Consider the following 15,550-nt stretch of genomic DNA (forward strand, 5'->3'; position numbering starts at 1 on the left):
AGGGTCACTGAGTTCTTACAGGGCCCCTCACAGTGGATTGTCAGTCTCATTTTACAGATGCAGAGTGAAGGCTCAGAGAGGTAAAATCACCGATCCAAGACTACACAGCTAATGAGCTACAGAGTCCAGAAGTGACCAGGTCTGATGACTCCAATGCCTGTTCCTGTTCCTCTATGCCTAGGGGCCCTTTGGGGCCTGGGTCTTGCATTTGTCACATAACATCAAGGAGCTCCCACTCCTGACCCTTAGAAAGCTATACACCAGGGACTTCCCTGATGGTCCAGTGGTTAAGAATCCGCCTGCCAATGCAGGGGACATGGGTTTGATCCTTGCGTTTTGGGAAGATGCTGCATGCCGCAAGGCAACTAAGTCCGTGTGCCAGAACTAGAGAGTAGCCCCGCTCACCACAACTAGAGAAAGCCTGGGAGCAGCAACGAAGACCCAGTGCAGCCAAAAATAAAAAAAAAAATAACAAAAAAATTAAAACAAAAAAGAAGGTGGTATACCAGTCAGGGAAAAGCATCTGGATTAACCCGCACCAGGCTATAGGTTCTATCCTGGGGAGGTGAAAAGTGCTGACAGCCCAGGGCACTAAAGGGTTAACAAACACCTTCCACCACCACCCCCACCCCGCAATCTGGTTAAGAGTTGAACCTTCCATTAACTTTCCAGCTCTGTTCCCCTGGAAACTTGATAAAGATAGTATGTCAACTATGTTGCTAGGCAACATTGCTTATGGTAAAAATGACCCAACTGGTAAATTGTGTCTGGGTGAAAAAGAACTGCAAATGAACTCTAAGGACCACTGGGGACGCTGCGGCACTGAGCTTCTCAGGGTGCAGCGACTCTTGTGACTGGGCTTGTCCCTGTGAGAATCTGGGAGGCAAAGTCCACAGAGTCATTATAAGAGACTCGAGTTCCTTTAAAGCCCAAGCCACTTAAGCCAGGGTAGCACCTACATCTTTCAACTGGGAGGCCCAGGGCCAATACTAGGATGAGGAAAGTGAGGCATCCAGGGCACTACATTTAAGGAGGTCCTCACTCTCAGGCATGCACAGGAGTGGCATTTGCGAGCGAGGCCTCCTTAAATCTCATCCCAGCTCTGTCTAATCCTCCTGCACAGGCTGCTGTAAGGATACCGCCCTGTCCTACATCCTCCTGAAGTAACTGAAGTCAGATGTGGTCCTGGCAGTCTTGAGCCTGAATGTTTAGTGGCTCTAAGAAGAAAATTCCCTGGCTTGCAGTGAAGCCAGAAAGGGTTAAATTCTTCCGGGTGGGAGATGGGAGTGTGTCCCTCCTGCACTGCTCTCCCTGGTTTCTGTGAATGACACCAGGTCTCCTGGTTAGAAGTGCACCCCACTTGCACAGTTCTGCATAATTCTTTTCCATTCACTCTCAACCAACTGCCTTAAGACGTGGATCACACACTTCTGCCTTGTTTTCATTCAGAGGTGTGGGAGCATTTCCTGGGCCAGGAGCCTGGAGCAGCCAGATTTGTCTCTCTTGCCCACAAGCTGATCACCATCTGGCCACAGTCCCCTCTGCCATCAGACCAGAGCTCCCTGAAGGCTGACAACATGGAGCACAGGGCATGCACTCAGCATGACCGGCTGCTTTACTGATCATGCCCACCCATTCGGGGTGAGAATGTGGGTGTTATTTTCTCCTTTTACATATGGGGAAAAACTGAAGCCCAGAGAGGGCAACAAAGCTACCCAAGACCACACAGCATCTGGAGGCAGAGTTAGGAACAACATTCAGTTCTTTTTCCCATGGCATCATTGAAGAGCTCTGGGCTTGGGGTTGGTCAGATCTGAGTTTAGGTCCTCATTCTGCTGCTTATTCAGTAGGTTCCTAAGGCTAGAAACTTTCCATAAGCCTCAGTTTCCTTATCTGTAGAATGGGGTTATTATACTTGTGAGAGAACAAATAAATGTGCAGCACAGACACCTGGCAGGAAGGGCTTAGGGTTGTCATAAGCAACATAGATCATGGAAGAGGGACCACTGGGAGGGCGAGGGACTCCCCTGGGTAGAAGGAGGGATTCCCAGTCCCGGAATAGGGGGCTATATCAACTCTCTGAGAGGCAGTGGCTGGAAGCACCCATCACTTGGTACCTGTCCAGTGGGAGGGGACACATGAGCAGGGCGACGACGACCTCGGTCATGAAGGAGCTGGCCAGGAGAGAGACGGGCAGCAGAGCCACCTCGCGGGCCCGCGGCTCCTGGATGTGGCTCAGGTGCGCATAGATGCCATGCATGATTTCTGGGATCTGGGGCACAGCCAGACCACCAGGGAGCAGGCAGAGGGCCAAGCGGAGAAGCCAAGGCGGGATACGGGAGCAGGGAGATGGGAGGAGGGAGAAGAGGGCGATGAGGAAGAGGAGGGCACAGAGGGGAGAAGTGGGGAGACAGGCAGGCAGAGCGCCTGCCCCTTCCCTGGAGACAGCTTGTCTTCACTGCCCTCCCGCACCCCTCACCAGACAGTTGAGCTCTTGGGGGCTGATAAGCAAGTTGAGAGCATCTAGAATTCATTCACCACCCACCCAGCCATACCTGCAGGATTAGCGAGCCCTGTGGGGTCTCCCAGCCCAGCCCCTGCCCCCAGAGGGCCTTACCACCTCCAGCGCCCTGTGTCGGTACCACTCCAGCACCGAGCTGAGCGTGACCTCTGAGGCTAGCTGCATCATCTCCCCCAAGTCCTTCTCCCGAGCCTCAGAGCCACCTTTCAGCCCTTCCAAGGCTGCTAGCAGCAGGTCCTTTACCTGCTGGGGCCCCAGGAAATCTCCGAATTCCTGAAACAAAGGCAGAGAGATCCTGACACACGTGGGCAGACCCGGGGTGAGACCTGCATCAATGCACAAATGCCGCCAGACATGGGCAGAGGTCAGCAAAGGGACCACATACTTGGTTAATCATTGAGTGTCAAACCCTTTGATGAACTGTGACAAAAAGAGGGGGTGACATGACCCCTGCCCCCTCAGAACTGGGTGCCACATACTATGGCACAGACCAGAGGGGTGGGGAGCCCACAGGATGGACCTATGTGGTTGAGGAAGGCATGTAAAGGAATATAAAAGCGATTGAGCCTGGAGGGCTGGAAGGAGAGGAGGCGGCACTGGAGAAGGCTGGTGCTGCCCTTCCTCCCTCGTCCCCATCCCCCAGGAAGGCCCAGGGCTAGTGGGTAGCAGGTGGTCACCGCAATCACACGAAGAATATTCTGGCATGGGCTGACAGGGTTGTAGGGCCCCAGGAAACGCTTGTTGCTCTCATACAGCTCCTTCTTATTGGTCTCTTCCTTATCTCTGGCTCCTGCAAAACAAGAACCTTTTCAGTGAGACCTAACTACCTATTTTGTTTCTTAACTTTTTGCTAAACATGGATGTCAAATGTGCATAAATCATAGGTAACCAGCATGATAAATCTTCTTGATGAGCACATCCAGGTAGCTCTCACCCAAGTCAAGAAACAAAACACAGTCAACAACCCCAGAAGGCCCTCCCATGCCCCTGTTTCAGGCCGTAATCCCCCTCCCCCACTCCTATTCTGACTTCTAAATCCACAGATTAGAGCTCCTTGCTGTTGGACATCATATAAATGGACTCCTTCTCTATGTTATCCTTTATGTCTTGCTTTCACTCAACATTTATGTGGGTGAGATTCACCCACATTGTTGCAAGCCACGTGGGTTCATTCATTCCCAGTGCTGTACAACTTTACACAGTATGAATATACTACCATTTACTGGTCTACTGTTCTACTTCAGATAGATATTTGGGTTGTTTCCAGCTATCATACATAGTATTGATATGAATGTTCTATTATATCTAGTCCATGCCTTTTGTAGGCATGTAGCTAGAAGCAGAGGCTTCCCAGGTGGCTCAGTAGTAAAGATTCCACCTGCCAATACAGAAGACATGGGTTCAATCCCTGGGTCGGGAAGATCCCCTGGAGAAGGAAAGGGCAATACACCCCAGCATTCTTGCCTGGGAAATCCCACGGACAGAGAAGCCTGGCGGGCTACAGTCCACCGGGTCTCAAAAGGGTCAGACACGACCTAGCAACTAAACAACAACAGCAGCAACAAGCTAAAAGTGAAATCGTGTCCCAAGGTGGGTAGAAGTTCTGCCTTAGAGGATATCGCCAAGAGTTCTCCACGGTGGGGCCCAGTTATGCTCCCACCAGCAGTGTGTGAGAGTTCAGTGGCTTCACATCTCGCCAGTGAATTTTCTGTACCACTTTTGCTGGGTGTGTCGCCACACCTCTTTTTAAACTGCAATTGCCTTACCGCTGGTATTCCCAACCTCCCTTTTCTATTTTTTTCTTCTTTCTTCGATACTCATCATCATCTGACTTACTATGTATATAACTTGTTTATTTTGTTCATTGTGTTCTGACAACAAGAAGATAAGCTCAACAGGAGGACTACTGAATTAACATTTTTTTTTCCTTCTGTGTCCCCAGTGCCTAGAATAGTACCTGCAAATGGGAGATCCTTATTTTCTGCTGAAGGAAACACATTTTAGGCACATTTCCCGAGTCTTATGGTGGTCCTACCTGGATTCCTCAGCATGTACAAGATACAAGACATGGGCATGAGGAAGGGTCATTGAGGCAGAATAGCATACAGACCAAGCAAGCAGGTTGTCTGCAAAAGGAAGGAGCTTGAGGCCTGATATCAGAGCTTGGTATCAGGCTAAATCGCTTCAGTCATGTCCAATTCTTTGTGATCTCATGGACGTAGCCCATCAGGCTCTTCTGTCCATGGGATTCTCCAGGCAGGAATATTGGAGTGGATTGTCACGCCCTCCCTCCAGGAGTTCTTCCAGACCTAGAGACTGAACCCATATCTCCTGTATCTCCTGCGTTGGCAGGTGGGTTCTTTATCACTAGCACTAACTGTGGGGCCTAGCATCAAGCAGACCAAGGTTCAGATCCTAGCTTTGCTGCTTCCTACAGTCCAGAGGCCTGGATAAATCACTCCTTGAGACTCTAACAGTGGGAATTTGTCCTTAGAGTCACCACATAAAATACAAAATACCCAGTTAAATCTGAATTTCCGATAAACCAGTAATTTTAGCAAAAGTATGTCTTAAATATACCAAAAGGTATTTACTGTTTTTCTGAAATTTGTATTTAACTGAGTGTCCTATATTTTTATTTGCTAAATCTGGCAATACCAATTGAGTGTATACTATTCCTGTCCCCAAGACTGAACATTAACATGACTTATATCACCTTTATCCATCACTCAGAAGATATACGTGGCTCTTGGGCAGAAGGGGAAGTCTCCTAGGGACTAAATCTTTGCCCCAGATGCTAGAGAACAAGAAGAGAAGGGATACCATATAGATCCCAAAAGACTGAAACTAATAAGATGGGGAGGGATGGCCCATAATGTGTGGAATGAGCTGGTCATTTTACACATATGATCTCATTTAATCTTCCAAAAAGCCTGTGGTTTGCATCCTACTGTGTCCTTTTTACAAATGAGGAAACCCAGGCCTCAACAAGAAAAGTACTTGCCTGAATTTGTACAGCCAGGAAGGGCCAGAGCTAGGTCTGGTACCCACCAGGTCACTCTACTTCCAGAGCCAGAGGACTTTAAACAATGGGCCAAGGTCCCTTGGTTTGGAGCAGAGCTGGGACTCTGGGGAAAGGGGGAGGCAAGTAACAGTCAATAGTGCACGCCTCTAGGGGCAGTGAGTGCCAGCTGGGTTTCTGTGTCAGCCCTTACCATATCACTCTCTTCCCACAGCTGTTTCAGAGATGTTCTCCCACCTACAGGTTTTAGCCACTCCAGATTCCAAGACAGGACCTGTTCTTTGTTTACTCATCTGATACATGTTCACTGAGCACCCACCGTGTGCCAGGCCCAGGGCGAGATCTTGGGCACACCATGGTGAAGGAGACACAGACTCAAATGAACTATAGACTAACAGGGGAGACAGACCGAAACCCAGGACACTGGGGCTATCATTCCTGGCTGCACGTGGTGGCATGGGAGTGTGAAGATGAGAATCACAAACTAAACCAGGAAGGAAAAGAAGAGGCTTGTATAGAAGCATTGCTTAAATCAAAATGTGTTTGTCACCTCTGTCTCCTAGTTCTGTGGGGACTAAACTTCACGCTAATTTCCAGACCCCTTTGAACTTTGCGTTGGTCTTGTCCATCTCCCACCAGTGCCTTGTTGCCAAGGGTCCACTCAATTCCTAGGCTGAGTACCTGCTCAAAAGCCTTGTGTTAGACGCACTCCAAAGGGCTTACGTTTTTGAAGCTCCAAGATGGTGTAGAGGATGGTAATGCCGTCCAGAGCCTCATGGCCAATCTCCTCATCAGGATCCCCGATGCGAATGATGAGCCTCCCCAGAAGAAGCCCCAGTGCCGGGAATCCCGAGGACATCTGTTTGTGTCATAATCTTAGGGATTGAGACTTATAGGTTCAATAATGCTATACAGTAAATGGTGAACAGAGCTAGATGGCCTGGCCTGGAGAGCTGAATCCTCTGAGGAGTGAGGACCACCTAGGAATGTCTGGGCAGATGCATGGGCTCCCTCAGAGCCGAGAACATTCTCCCTAGCAGTCCTCCCCTCCCCACTCCCAGAGCCACTCACAAGGAAAGGCGGGGTCAGAAGTGCGTGGTTCAACACAGAGACATTGCTTTTCACAGCCCGTGCTCTCTCGTGGGCCTTCCCAGAGTTCATCCAGGGCCCCAGAGGCTGTGGGGAGAAGGGTAAGACTCAGAGCTATGAGCCGGATGCTAGCCTCTGCCCCACTGGATGGGCAGGCCAGCCTTCACCAATTATCAGGAAGCTTCTGAGGAAGAGCATCAAGGCAACCCACCACAGCCCTCCTCCTCTTCTTAGAGCATAGGGACACATGGGGTCCAGAAGCTGAGGACAGAACTGGAAGACCAGAGGGAGGACAGAGGTCAATGGGAGAGAGAAGAAAGGTGGAGAGTCTTGAAGATAGGAGAGAGACATAAGGACAAGAATTTAGAAAGCAAGGATATGGGGGCAGCTATCGCAGGAGTTGCAGGAGTATGGGGGAGAGGGAGAGGGTGAAGAAGGAGTTTGGGACACGACCTGTGAGAGGGGCTGCTGCTGCTGCTGCTAAGTCTCTTCAGTCGTGTCCAACTATGTGAGACCCCACCAGGCTCCCCCATCCCTGGGATTCTCCAGGCAATAACACTGGAGTGGGTTGCCATTTCCTTCTCTAGTGAGAGGGGCAGGGAAGCAGAAATCTGGCACAAGATTACATCCTGAAGTCAAATCACTCTTTCTGGGTCCAGACCCCCAGCCCCAGTTCTCCTGAGTCGATTCCCCATCCTCCTCCACCCTTCTTCTCCTCCCTGCCCCCACACCTCCAAGATGCTCTTCAGCCCTGCAGGAGTGGGGTCCTCAACAAAGAGGGCATTGAGAAGTGTCTGCAGGGCATCCAAGGTCTGACAGTAAAGTATCTGTGAACAGGAAGAGGACCAAGTCACTAGGGAGCCTCTGGGGCAGACCCCAACCCTGGGCAATTCCTGATGTGGGTCAGGGGAGGGCTTGTACTCAAGCCCAAGAATGCTGCTTTCTGGTCCCACCATGTGAGACTAAACTTGACGTGTGATATTGGGCAACTGGCTTCCCCTCCATGGGTTACAGGTTCTTTATGGAGAAACTGGTAATTATTATCCGTGAACTTCTTAGCTTACAAGGGCAAGAAGCAGAGGCCCAGGAAGAATCTACTGAGAATTACAGAGAATCTACCACAGGCCAGGTGATTGCCTCATGACTGGCACAACCCTATCACTTTGTCCTCAAAGTGTTTTTCTCATTGTGCAAATGAGGAGATGTTCTTTAAAAACTATTTATTTATTTGGCCGTGCCTGGTCTTAGCTGTGGCATGCGGGATCTTTATTTCTTTAGTTGCAGCATGTGGGATCTAGTTCCCCAAGCAGGGATTGAACCCCAGCCCTCTGCATTGGGAACTCACTGGGAAGAGACACTTGTCCAAGGTCATAAAACCAAAGTTTCAATTCGTGAGGAACATGAGAAGATGGGTGGGAAAATGCTCAAGAACCATGAGGGCTAGATCAATGGACAACCAGCCCTACTTGTGTTATTGTCTCCAAGGAAGTGTTCTGATTCTTTTTAAAATTACCACTCCTAGATCCAAATAGATTTTCTAAGTTGCCCCTTCCAGGAGTCAGCTCTCTCCTCCCCAGTTGTTTGTTCCTTCCCCAGTCACACCACAGTCCTGAAATTGTCTTAGGAGGGTGCAGGCATGACACCTACACAAGGCTAAGGGGTGTCTTTGAGGCCCTCTCTCCCTGCCTCTCTTCTTCCCATCATCTCCACATCTTCCTTCCAGGTCATCTCTTTCCAGGCTTCCTGAGTCTGAGCACACCAGGCTTACACCACAACCACCACGGAAGCCTTGTTCACCAACTCCCTCCTCCTACCTGCCCATCTGCAGTCCATCACCGTGCAGCACTGACCTCTGCTGGCCTGGCCTGGTACTACAAGAAGGCTGCAGGCTCTGTTCCTACCCATCCCTGCCTCCCCTTTGGGTCTCCTCTCAAGTGCACCACCTCCAAGACTCAGAGCCATCACGCTGTGGCTAGTCTGGCTCCAACTGCTCTCTCACCTCACCCTCTGGACTCCAGCCACTCTGCCTCCTTATCATCCTTGCAGTCATCATGTTCTTTCCATCCTCAGGCTGCTGCACAGGCCGTTCCCTCAGCCTCTCACGCTCTTCCTTCTGCCACTCCCTTCAGCTAGTTAACTCTTCTAAACCTCTCGCCTCTAGCATTACGACCTCTGAACCCCAACACGGTCAGGTTCCCTCCATTTCAGGCTCAAAATAGTACCATGTACTTCTTGCTTGCACCAAGTACTGTTGTAATTCTGCGTTTATTTGCATGATACTTTGAGAATCTGCCCCTCAGCCCTACAGTATCTCAGCCCTGTACTTCTGGATTAGGTATTAGTTAAAATTTGCTGGGTAAAAGGATGTATGCATGTGCCTCACCCAGAGCTGAAATCTCTCTCCCTAACCTCCCCCACTGACCCCATTCCACATGAAGGGTCTCCTCTGATCACTCTTCCAGGGACCATCCTGCAGGGGGTTGAAGGTTCTCATGAGAGCCCCTTAAGGTTCCACTTCCAGGCCTCAACCCAAACTTGCCCAATCCTCAGGCCTTTTCTTCCTAATCCTGGCCACCTCTTAAGCCACGCCAACATCTGCCAACATCCTTCTCATGGGGCAGAGCCCAAAGTAGACAATGCTTCAGATGAGGGATCCTTTATTCCACAGACTCACTCATTCACCAAATATTTATTAAGTGCCTGCTCGGGCCAGGAGAAGGGAGGTGAATTGCCCAAGCTCCTCAAGTAGGAGGTCAAAGATTCCAATCTACCTCTCATAATGCCCTTCCTCTCCCTGCTGGGAGTCCAGGGACGTGCCTCCCTCTGAGGACACCAGTCAGCCCCAAGGCCCTGCTTGGGAGGGCCCTGCCTCACCTGTAAGGCATCTGCCTTGGCCTGGTCTTTCTCCTGCATGGCCTGAATGGTAGGCAGGGAGAACACACTCTTCACGCACGTGTTCACCAGCTCCGACCGTTCCTGCAAACCCAGGACAGGCTGGGAATGACTGGGGAAGAGACAGAAAGTGAGGGCATGGAGTGAGGGGGCACCTGAGGCTGGAGGCTGGAAGTGAAGGGTGCAGGGCTGGGACAAGGGCTGAGATTCAGATCCACAGAAGGGCAAAATGAGGTAGGGAGGAGGATGGTGGTGGCGTACAAGTCAGATAGCCCCAGCAGGGCCTGGGCAAGGGGAAGGGAAAAGGCCTGGGACTAGGAAAGGGCCACGCACAGCAGAGAGGCCTCTGAAGATATAGGCAGAGGCTGAGGGTTGGGAAAGGGGCTGAGGGCTGGGAAAGGGGCCGAGGTCACCTCAGCTGGGTCAGGGTCTCCATGGCCTGCTGGCGGACGGAACTCGTGAGAGAATCCAGCGGCTCCTCCTGGATCTGCTTCTGGATGGGGGACATGGAGGTATCAACGAGGGGGGCAGGCCACCACAGACCACCAGCACCGCAGCCACTCAGGGAATGGGGCCACTCTTCAGCCTGGGCCGGCTCCACCCCCTGCCTGGGCTCCAGTGGAGGGAGCCAGCTGACTGCTCTAACCCGGTCCAGAGCCCCCAGTTCAAGGCCTTCAGAATGGGCCTGACCTGCTACACACATGCAGGGCTCAGCAAGAACTGTTTCAGCAGCCCTGTAGTAGGGAAGTCTAAACCATGGACTGGCCCCCAAACACCGTGCATGACCCTTGAAAGTGGTCCAGTTGAATTCCGGTTACTTCTTACTTTTGATCTAACACCAACGCCCAGTAGGTGCTCAATTAATGTTAATTAAATGAAAGTATCAGAGGCACGGATTTTTTTTCTCTCTTTATAGCTAACTGTTGATATAATTCTGGAAACTTCAGTGACTGTCCCAGCCCAGACACTCCGGTGGATAACTGAGAAGTGACTGCATTTAGCTGAGAAAAAGAAAGTTCCTTCAGAAGTTCCCCCATCAGAAGAACTATGGGGGAAAATAACACATAAAATAATAATGACTGCTCCCGGGGGCCTAAGATTTTACAGGGAACTAACCTTTGGGTTGTGTCCTCCATTGACACAGGTTTTTTATCACAGTCACTTGTGAGATATTAAGAGTGAGTCTTAGAGAAAGGAAGTGACTTGGCCAAGCTCCCTCAAGGTAGGCGGGGGGCAGTTCAGGGTGGAGCTGAGACCCAGGCCCAAGTATCTGTGCCTTGATGTCCTCTGCCCACCCCACCCCAACCCCGCCTCATCAGTGGGTGGACTTGGGACTTCTGCCCCCCACCACCCTGATGCCACAGACCCGCAAGCTGCTTCCGCACCATCATCTTCTTCATCAGGGTCTTCTTCTCTTCTTCCTTGTCCAGCACACTCTGGCTCTTCTGGAGGCTGAGGGCACTCCCGACCTCAGGGGCAGTAGAGGGCGAAACCACAGGGTGAGAGCCACGCGGAGCCCAGCCCCGGGACTGCCCTTACACCCCGTCTTTGCACCTGCCACCTGCGGTCAAGCTGCCTGTTCCTCCCCAGCTGCCAGCCCCCAGCATCAGCTCAAGAGACGTGAGAAACCGCAAGGGAACTCGGGGTGGGGAGGGTGGTAAAGATTTGAGAAGATGGTGGTGGCAGCAGGTTGAGGATAATCCCTGGAGGTCAGGTTTGGGGGAAGACCAGATATCAGGTTCAGATTGTAAAGCACCTGTCCACTAAGGAAGAAGAGGCAGGAGCTGGTGGGACAGAAAGGGTTCCAACACCTCAAGTTGAAATGCCATCGTTAGTGATACCTCGTGAGGGCCTTCTAGCATCTACCCTTTGTAAGGACACCCAGTAGTCGGATTACGGCATTCTGCTACCGGAGAGGGAATACATTAACCAATGTCCCATTAATCTATTAGTTCTCTTTATCTTAAGGTAGAAGAAGAAAAAAAACATGAAAGAGACTAAATATATAGTAAAGAAAGCAAAACAAGTGTATCTGATGGGCAGTGTGGTGGTTTAAAGATGCTACAAGTTCTTTCCCATTCCACCTGGCCAGAAGACAGGTTGTATGGCCTGGCCTGGGCAGGGGCCCTGCTCCAGACGCTGTCTGCCAACTAGGCTCACTCACATTCCGTGTGTTACACTCACTACCAGCCTGTCCAGTCTTCTTCCACTGGCCCTCACCAAATCATGAAGATGCTGGCTTTCTCTGGCCTCCCAAGGCCTGCTACATGGCCAAGACCCAGGCTGGGTCCTGAAAAGGGTCATTCCCCTTTTAGAGACCTTCACAATTCATTCAGTTGTTTAAAAAAAAAAAAAAAAAAACTGTTATCAAGCACTTAGGACGTGCCAGGCACTGCTCTAGATTCTAGGAATACTGCTGAGAATAAGACAGACAAAACTCCCTGATTTATGGAGAATGAATCCCAGTGCGAGAGACTGACAAGAAATAAGATAAACTAATAAAGCCATAGAGCAGAGAAGAGTCTGGCAGAGAAATGCTGAGGGTGGAGTGTGAGGTGGAGGGAGAGGGCATCCCAGGAAATAGGTGGCAGGGAGGTGGTTTGGCAGGAAGCATACCAGAGCCATTTTGCCGCGATCATTTCTCTGCCCTGGCACCTCCACCAGGCATGAGGCTGCTTCATCGAAGGCTCCTGCATGTCGCAGTTCCACTGAGGAAAGAAGAGGGAGGGTAAAGATACAGTGCAGCAGAATCCCATCTCCCCTTCCCCATGGGGCTCCTCCAAGCCTTACTTTCCCAGCAGCCAGACTGGGCCTCTATCACTAAAACCTTTCAGGGGCACCCCGTGTCCCAGAGCATAAGGCTCGCATCCTTATTAGCGCCTTCAAGGCCCTGCCGGGTCAGTCTCCCCTGCCCACCTCCGCAGCTCACTTTCCCCTACTCTCCCCTCACTCACCATGCTTCCACCACGCTGGCCTCCTTCCAGGCCCAGCAGGCTTTGCTCTCAGGCCTTTGCACAAGCTCTTTTCCTCTACCTGGGCCTCTGCTTTCACACCCCCTTGCCCAGGTAGAGGACAAGGTCTGCTTGCCCGCCACTCCTCAGAGCGGCCTCCCCTGACCTTCAGAGTAACGGAGGGCCCACTGTGATCCTGTCGTGCATCATCCGGTTCTCTTCTCTTGGTTGTTACCACATTTTATAATTAAACTCTTACTTGTTATAGTATTGGTTGGCCAAAAGTTCATTCAGCTTTTCCCATAACATCTTACGAAAAAACCTGAATGAATCTTTCAGCCAACCTAATAGATAATTGCTATTTTGTTAGCCCCACAATTCCTCATCTTTCTTTTGGTGGCAAAGCCTCTGTGTTCCCTGCGGGCTATTCATTTCATATAGGTAGGTGAAGCTACAAGGCCCACCCATCACCCCTCTTCAAATAAGGATGGGCTTTATTCTTAAAATCAGTATAATATTATAAATCAACTAGACTTCAATAAACACAAAAATGAATAAAGGTGGATCTGGAAACCATGCTTGCTCAGTAAGAGATTCCCATGCCCCCAGCCACAGTGATTGGTCCAGGTGTGGGCACTTGGCTGAGCAGGGCCCATAGAGTCCTTGACTTAAGGCAGTGAGGGGAAGCCCAAGGAGAGAGACCCTGGAGCTTCAGGGACATCTTGGTCACCAACCTCCGGGGGCTACTGGAGGATGGAGTCAACAGTGGGAAGCAGAGACATCTCAGTGGTAGTGAATACAGCTAGCACTAAAACCTTGGCTTCTTCTAAGCACCTTTGTCCACTAAAGGGAACAAAGAGGAGAATGAGGTGATTCTAGGACTCGGGCAGAGAAAGTGCAGGTGAATCTGAGACATCTTGTACCAGAAAACAAGGAAATAAGCCCAAAAACTGTGAGGATATGTCAAAAAGACGTAAAAGCTTGCTCAAAGAGTATTCCTTGGTCAAACAGGGGAAAGCTTCAGTATCACAATAAATGATGGGAACGACAGATTATATAGTCTATCAAGTAAACTAAGAAATGATAAGTCCATGCTAATATAAAAAAAAGAAATAACTAAATTGAAAAGTTTGATGAGAAATGGGATATTTACATAGTTTCAAAAGATCTCTCTAGTATTTTTTGCATATTTATGACAAAGGGGTAAATAATGACTTTATAGTGGAAAACCTTGGCAGCAACCATTGAACTCAAGTGATCAAAGTGAACCAGTAATGGAACAAATCAAAATCATACACCACCAGATAGAATGCAGCGAGAAAAACCCAGCATCATGTCTATGCTATTCCCACCAAAGATGCATGACATGAATCCGATCATGAGAAAACATCAGACAAGCCCCAAATTAGGCAAATCTTATAAAACAGCTGGCCTATGATCTTCCAAAATATCAAGGGCGTGACAGTCAAGGAAGATCTGATGGCTGAGGGAAACGAAACAGATGAGACAGAAAAGTACAATGAATGATTCTGACCTGGATCCTTTTTTAATAAAGGGTATTTCCGGGACAATTGGTTACATTTGAATGGAGCCTAAGGATTGGATGGTAGCAGTGTATCAGTGTTAATTTCCTGATTTTGATGGTTGATTTTTATCCTTTTTTATAAGAAACACATGCAAATTCAAGATTGACAGGGTATCATTTAGCAACTTATCAATTCAGAAAAACATTTTATACTGTACTTTCAACTTTTCTGCAAGTTTTTTATTATTTCAAATTTTTAAAAGAATGATGGATAAATAGAGGCATTTTCAGTAAAAATGGAAAGAGTTTGCATCAGCAGAGCTCACTAAAGCAAAAGGGTATACTTCAGCCAAAAGGAAATTAATCCCAGATGAAGGTCTGAGATGCAATAAGCAAATGGAAAAAAAAAAAAAAAAGAGGTTAATATTTGGGTAAATATAAGAACATTAACTGCATAAAATAATAATAATGTTCATAGAGTAAAGAAAAGATAAAATTAACATACATTACCAGGAGAGCATATAAATGGGAAAGCAGGCGTTAAATGAGGTTTACATGTTTAAATCATCTGGGAGGAAGATAAATGCATTGACTAGTTTGGACGTTGTGATTAATTAAATATACACATTGTAGCTTCTAGAGAATCAGTAACAGACTTTAAACAGTATATAAGTTCCACACAAATAAGGAAGAAAAGAGGGAGGAAAAGCAACCCAAAAACCAGAAAAGGAGAAAAAAAGAAATATAGAGCAAGCAGAATAAAGAATACGATTACTAGTCAACTATAGGCCAATTAAAAATTAAAAAATTTTTAACTATGCATAATTATATTAAATATAAATGAACTATGGGTTGGAAACAGTATTATCTAATTCACTTTTTTGATCTAGATGCCATTTCGCTTTTTGTTTATTTATTCATTTTTGGCTGTGCTGGGTCTTTGTGGCTGCACGGGCTTTTCTCTAGTTGTGGCGAGCAGGAGCTCCTCTCTAGGTGCAGTGCACGGGCTTCTTATTGCGACGGCTTCTCTTCTTGCTGAGCACAGGCTCTAGGAGCATGGGCTTCAGTAGTTGTAGCACCTGAGCTCAGTAGTTGCGGCTCCCCGGCTCTAGAGCACAGGCTCAGTAGTTGTGGTGCACAGGCTTAGTTGCTCTGAAGCATGTGGGATCTTCCCAGATCAGGAATCCAACTCCTTTCTCCTGCATTGGCAAGTGGATTCTATACCACTGAGCCATAGGGAAGCCCCAGAAACATATTATATAGAAGACAATGCTACATAAATTGATTTGTAGATTCAATGAAATTTCAGTGAAAAATCTAACAGATTTATATTAAGTTTTATGGAAATTGACAAGCTGTTTCTAGAATTAAAATGGAAAAGTAAAGCACCTAGAATAGACAATCCTGACAAAGTGGAGGAGTCTCACTACTAAATATAAAGGACTTACTCTAAAACACGGTAATTAAAGGCAATGGTTAAGGATAGACAAACGAAGGAATAGAAAGAGTCCAAAAATAAACCTACACATACACAGTCAGTTGATTTTCCT

The 15,550-nt window shown here is 48.7% G+C and overlaps 1 protein-coding gene across 1 annotated transcript in view; it reads right to left on the reverse strand.

The window, feature by feature from the left end:
* MROH7 (maestro heat like repeat family member 7) overlaps positions 1–15,550 on the reverse strand; it is a 53,627-nt gene that overhangs the window by 18,703 nt on the left and 19,374 nt on the right. Inside the window, exons 4-13 of the mRNA XM_027537148.1 lie at positions 12,141–12,214; positions 10,910–10,993; positions 9,938–10,017; positions 9,507–9,636; positions 7,364–7,459; positions 6,615–6,719; positions 6,267–6,402; positions 3,199–3,311; positions 2,618–2,794; positions 2,118–2,272 (exon numbers count right to left, since the gene is read on the reverse strand). Of these exons, the coding sequence (XP_027392949.1) occupies positions 2,118–2,272; positions 2,618–2,794; positions 3,199–3,311; positions 6,267–6,402; positions 6,615–6,719; positions 7,364–7,459; positions 9,507–9,636; positions 9,938–10,017; positions 10,910–10,993; positions 12,141–12,214 (1,150 nt within the window). The remainder of the gene's footprint in view (positions 1–2,117; positions 2,273–2,617; positions 2,795–3,198; positions 3,312–6,266; positions 6,403–6,614; positions 6,720–7,363; positions 7,460–9,506; positions 9,637–9,937; positions 10,018–10,909; positions 10,994–12,140; positions 12,215–15,550) is intronic.

This window comes from Bos indicus x Bos taurus, chromosome 3 (assembly GCF_003369695.1).
Source record: "Bos indicus x Bos taurus breed Angus x Brahman F1 hybrid chromosome 3, Bos_hybrid_MaternalHap_v2.0, whole genome shotgun sequence".
NCBI lineage: Eukaryota > Metazoa > Chordata > Mammalia > Artiodactyla > Bovidae > Bos > Bos indicus x Bos taurus.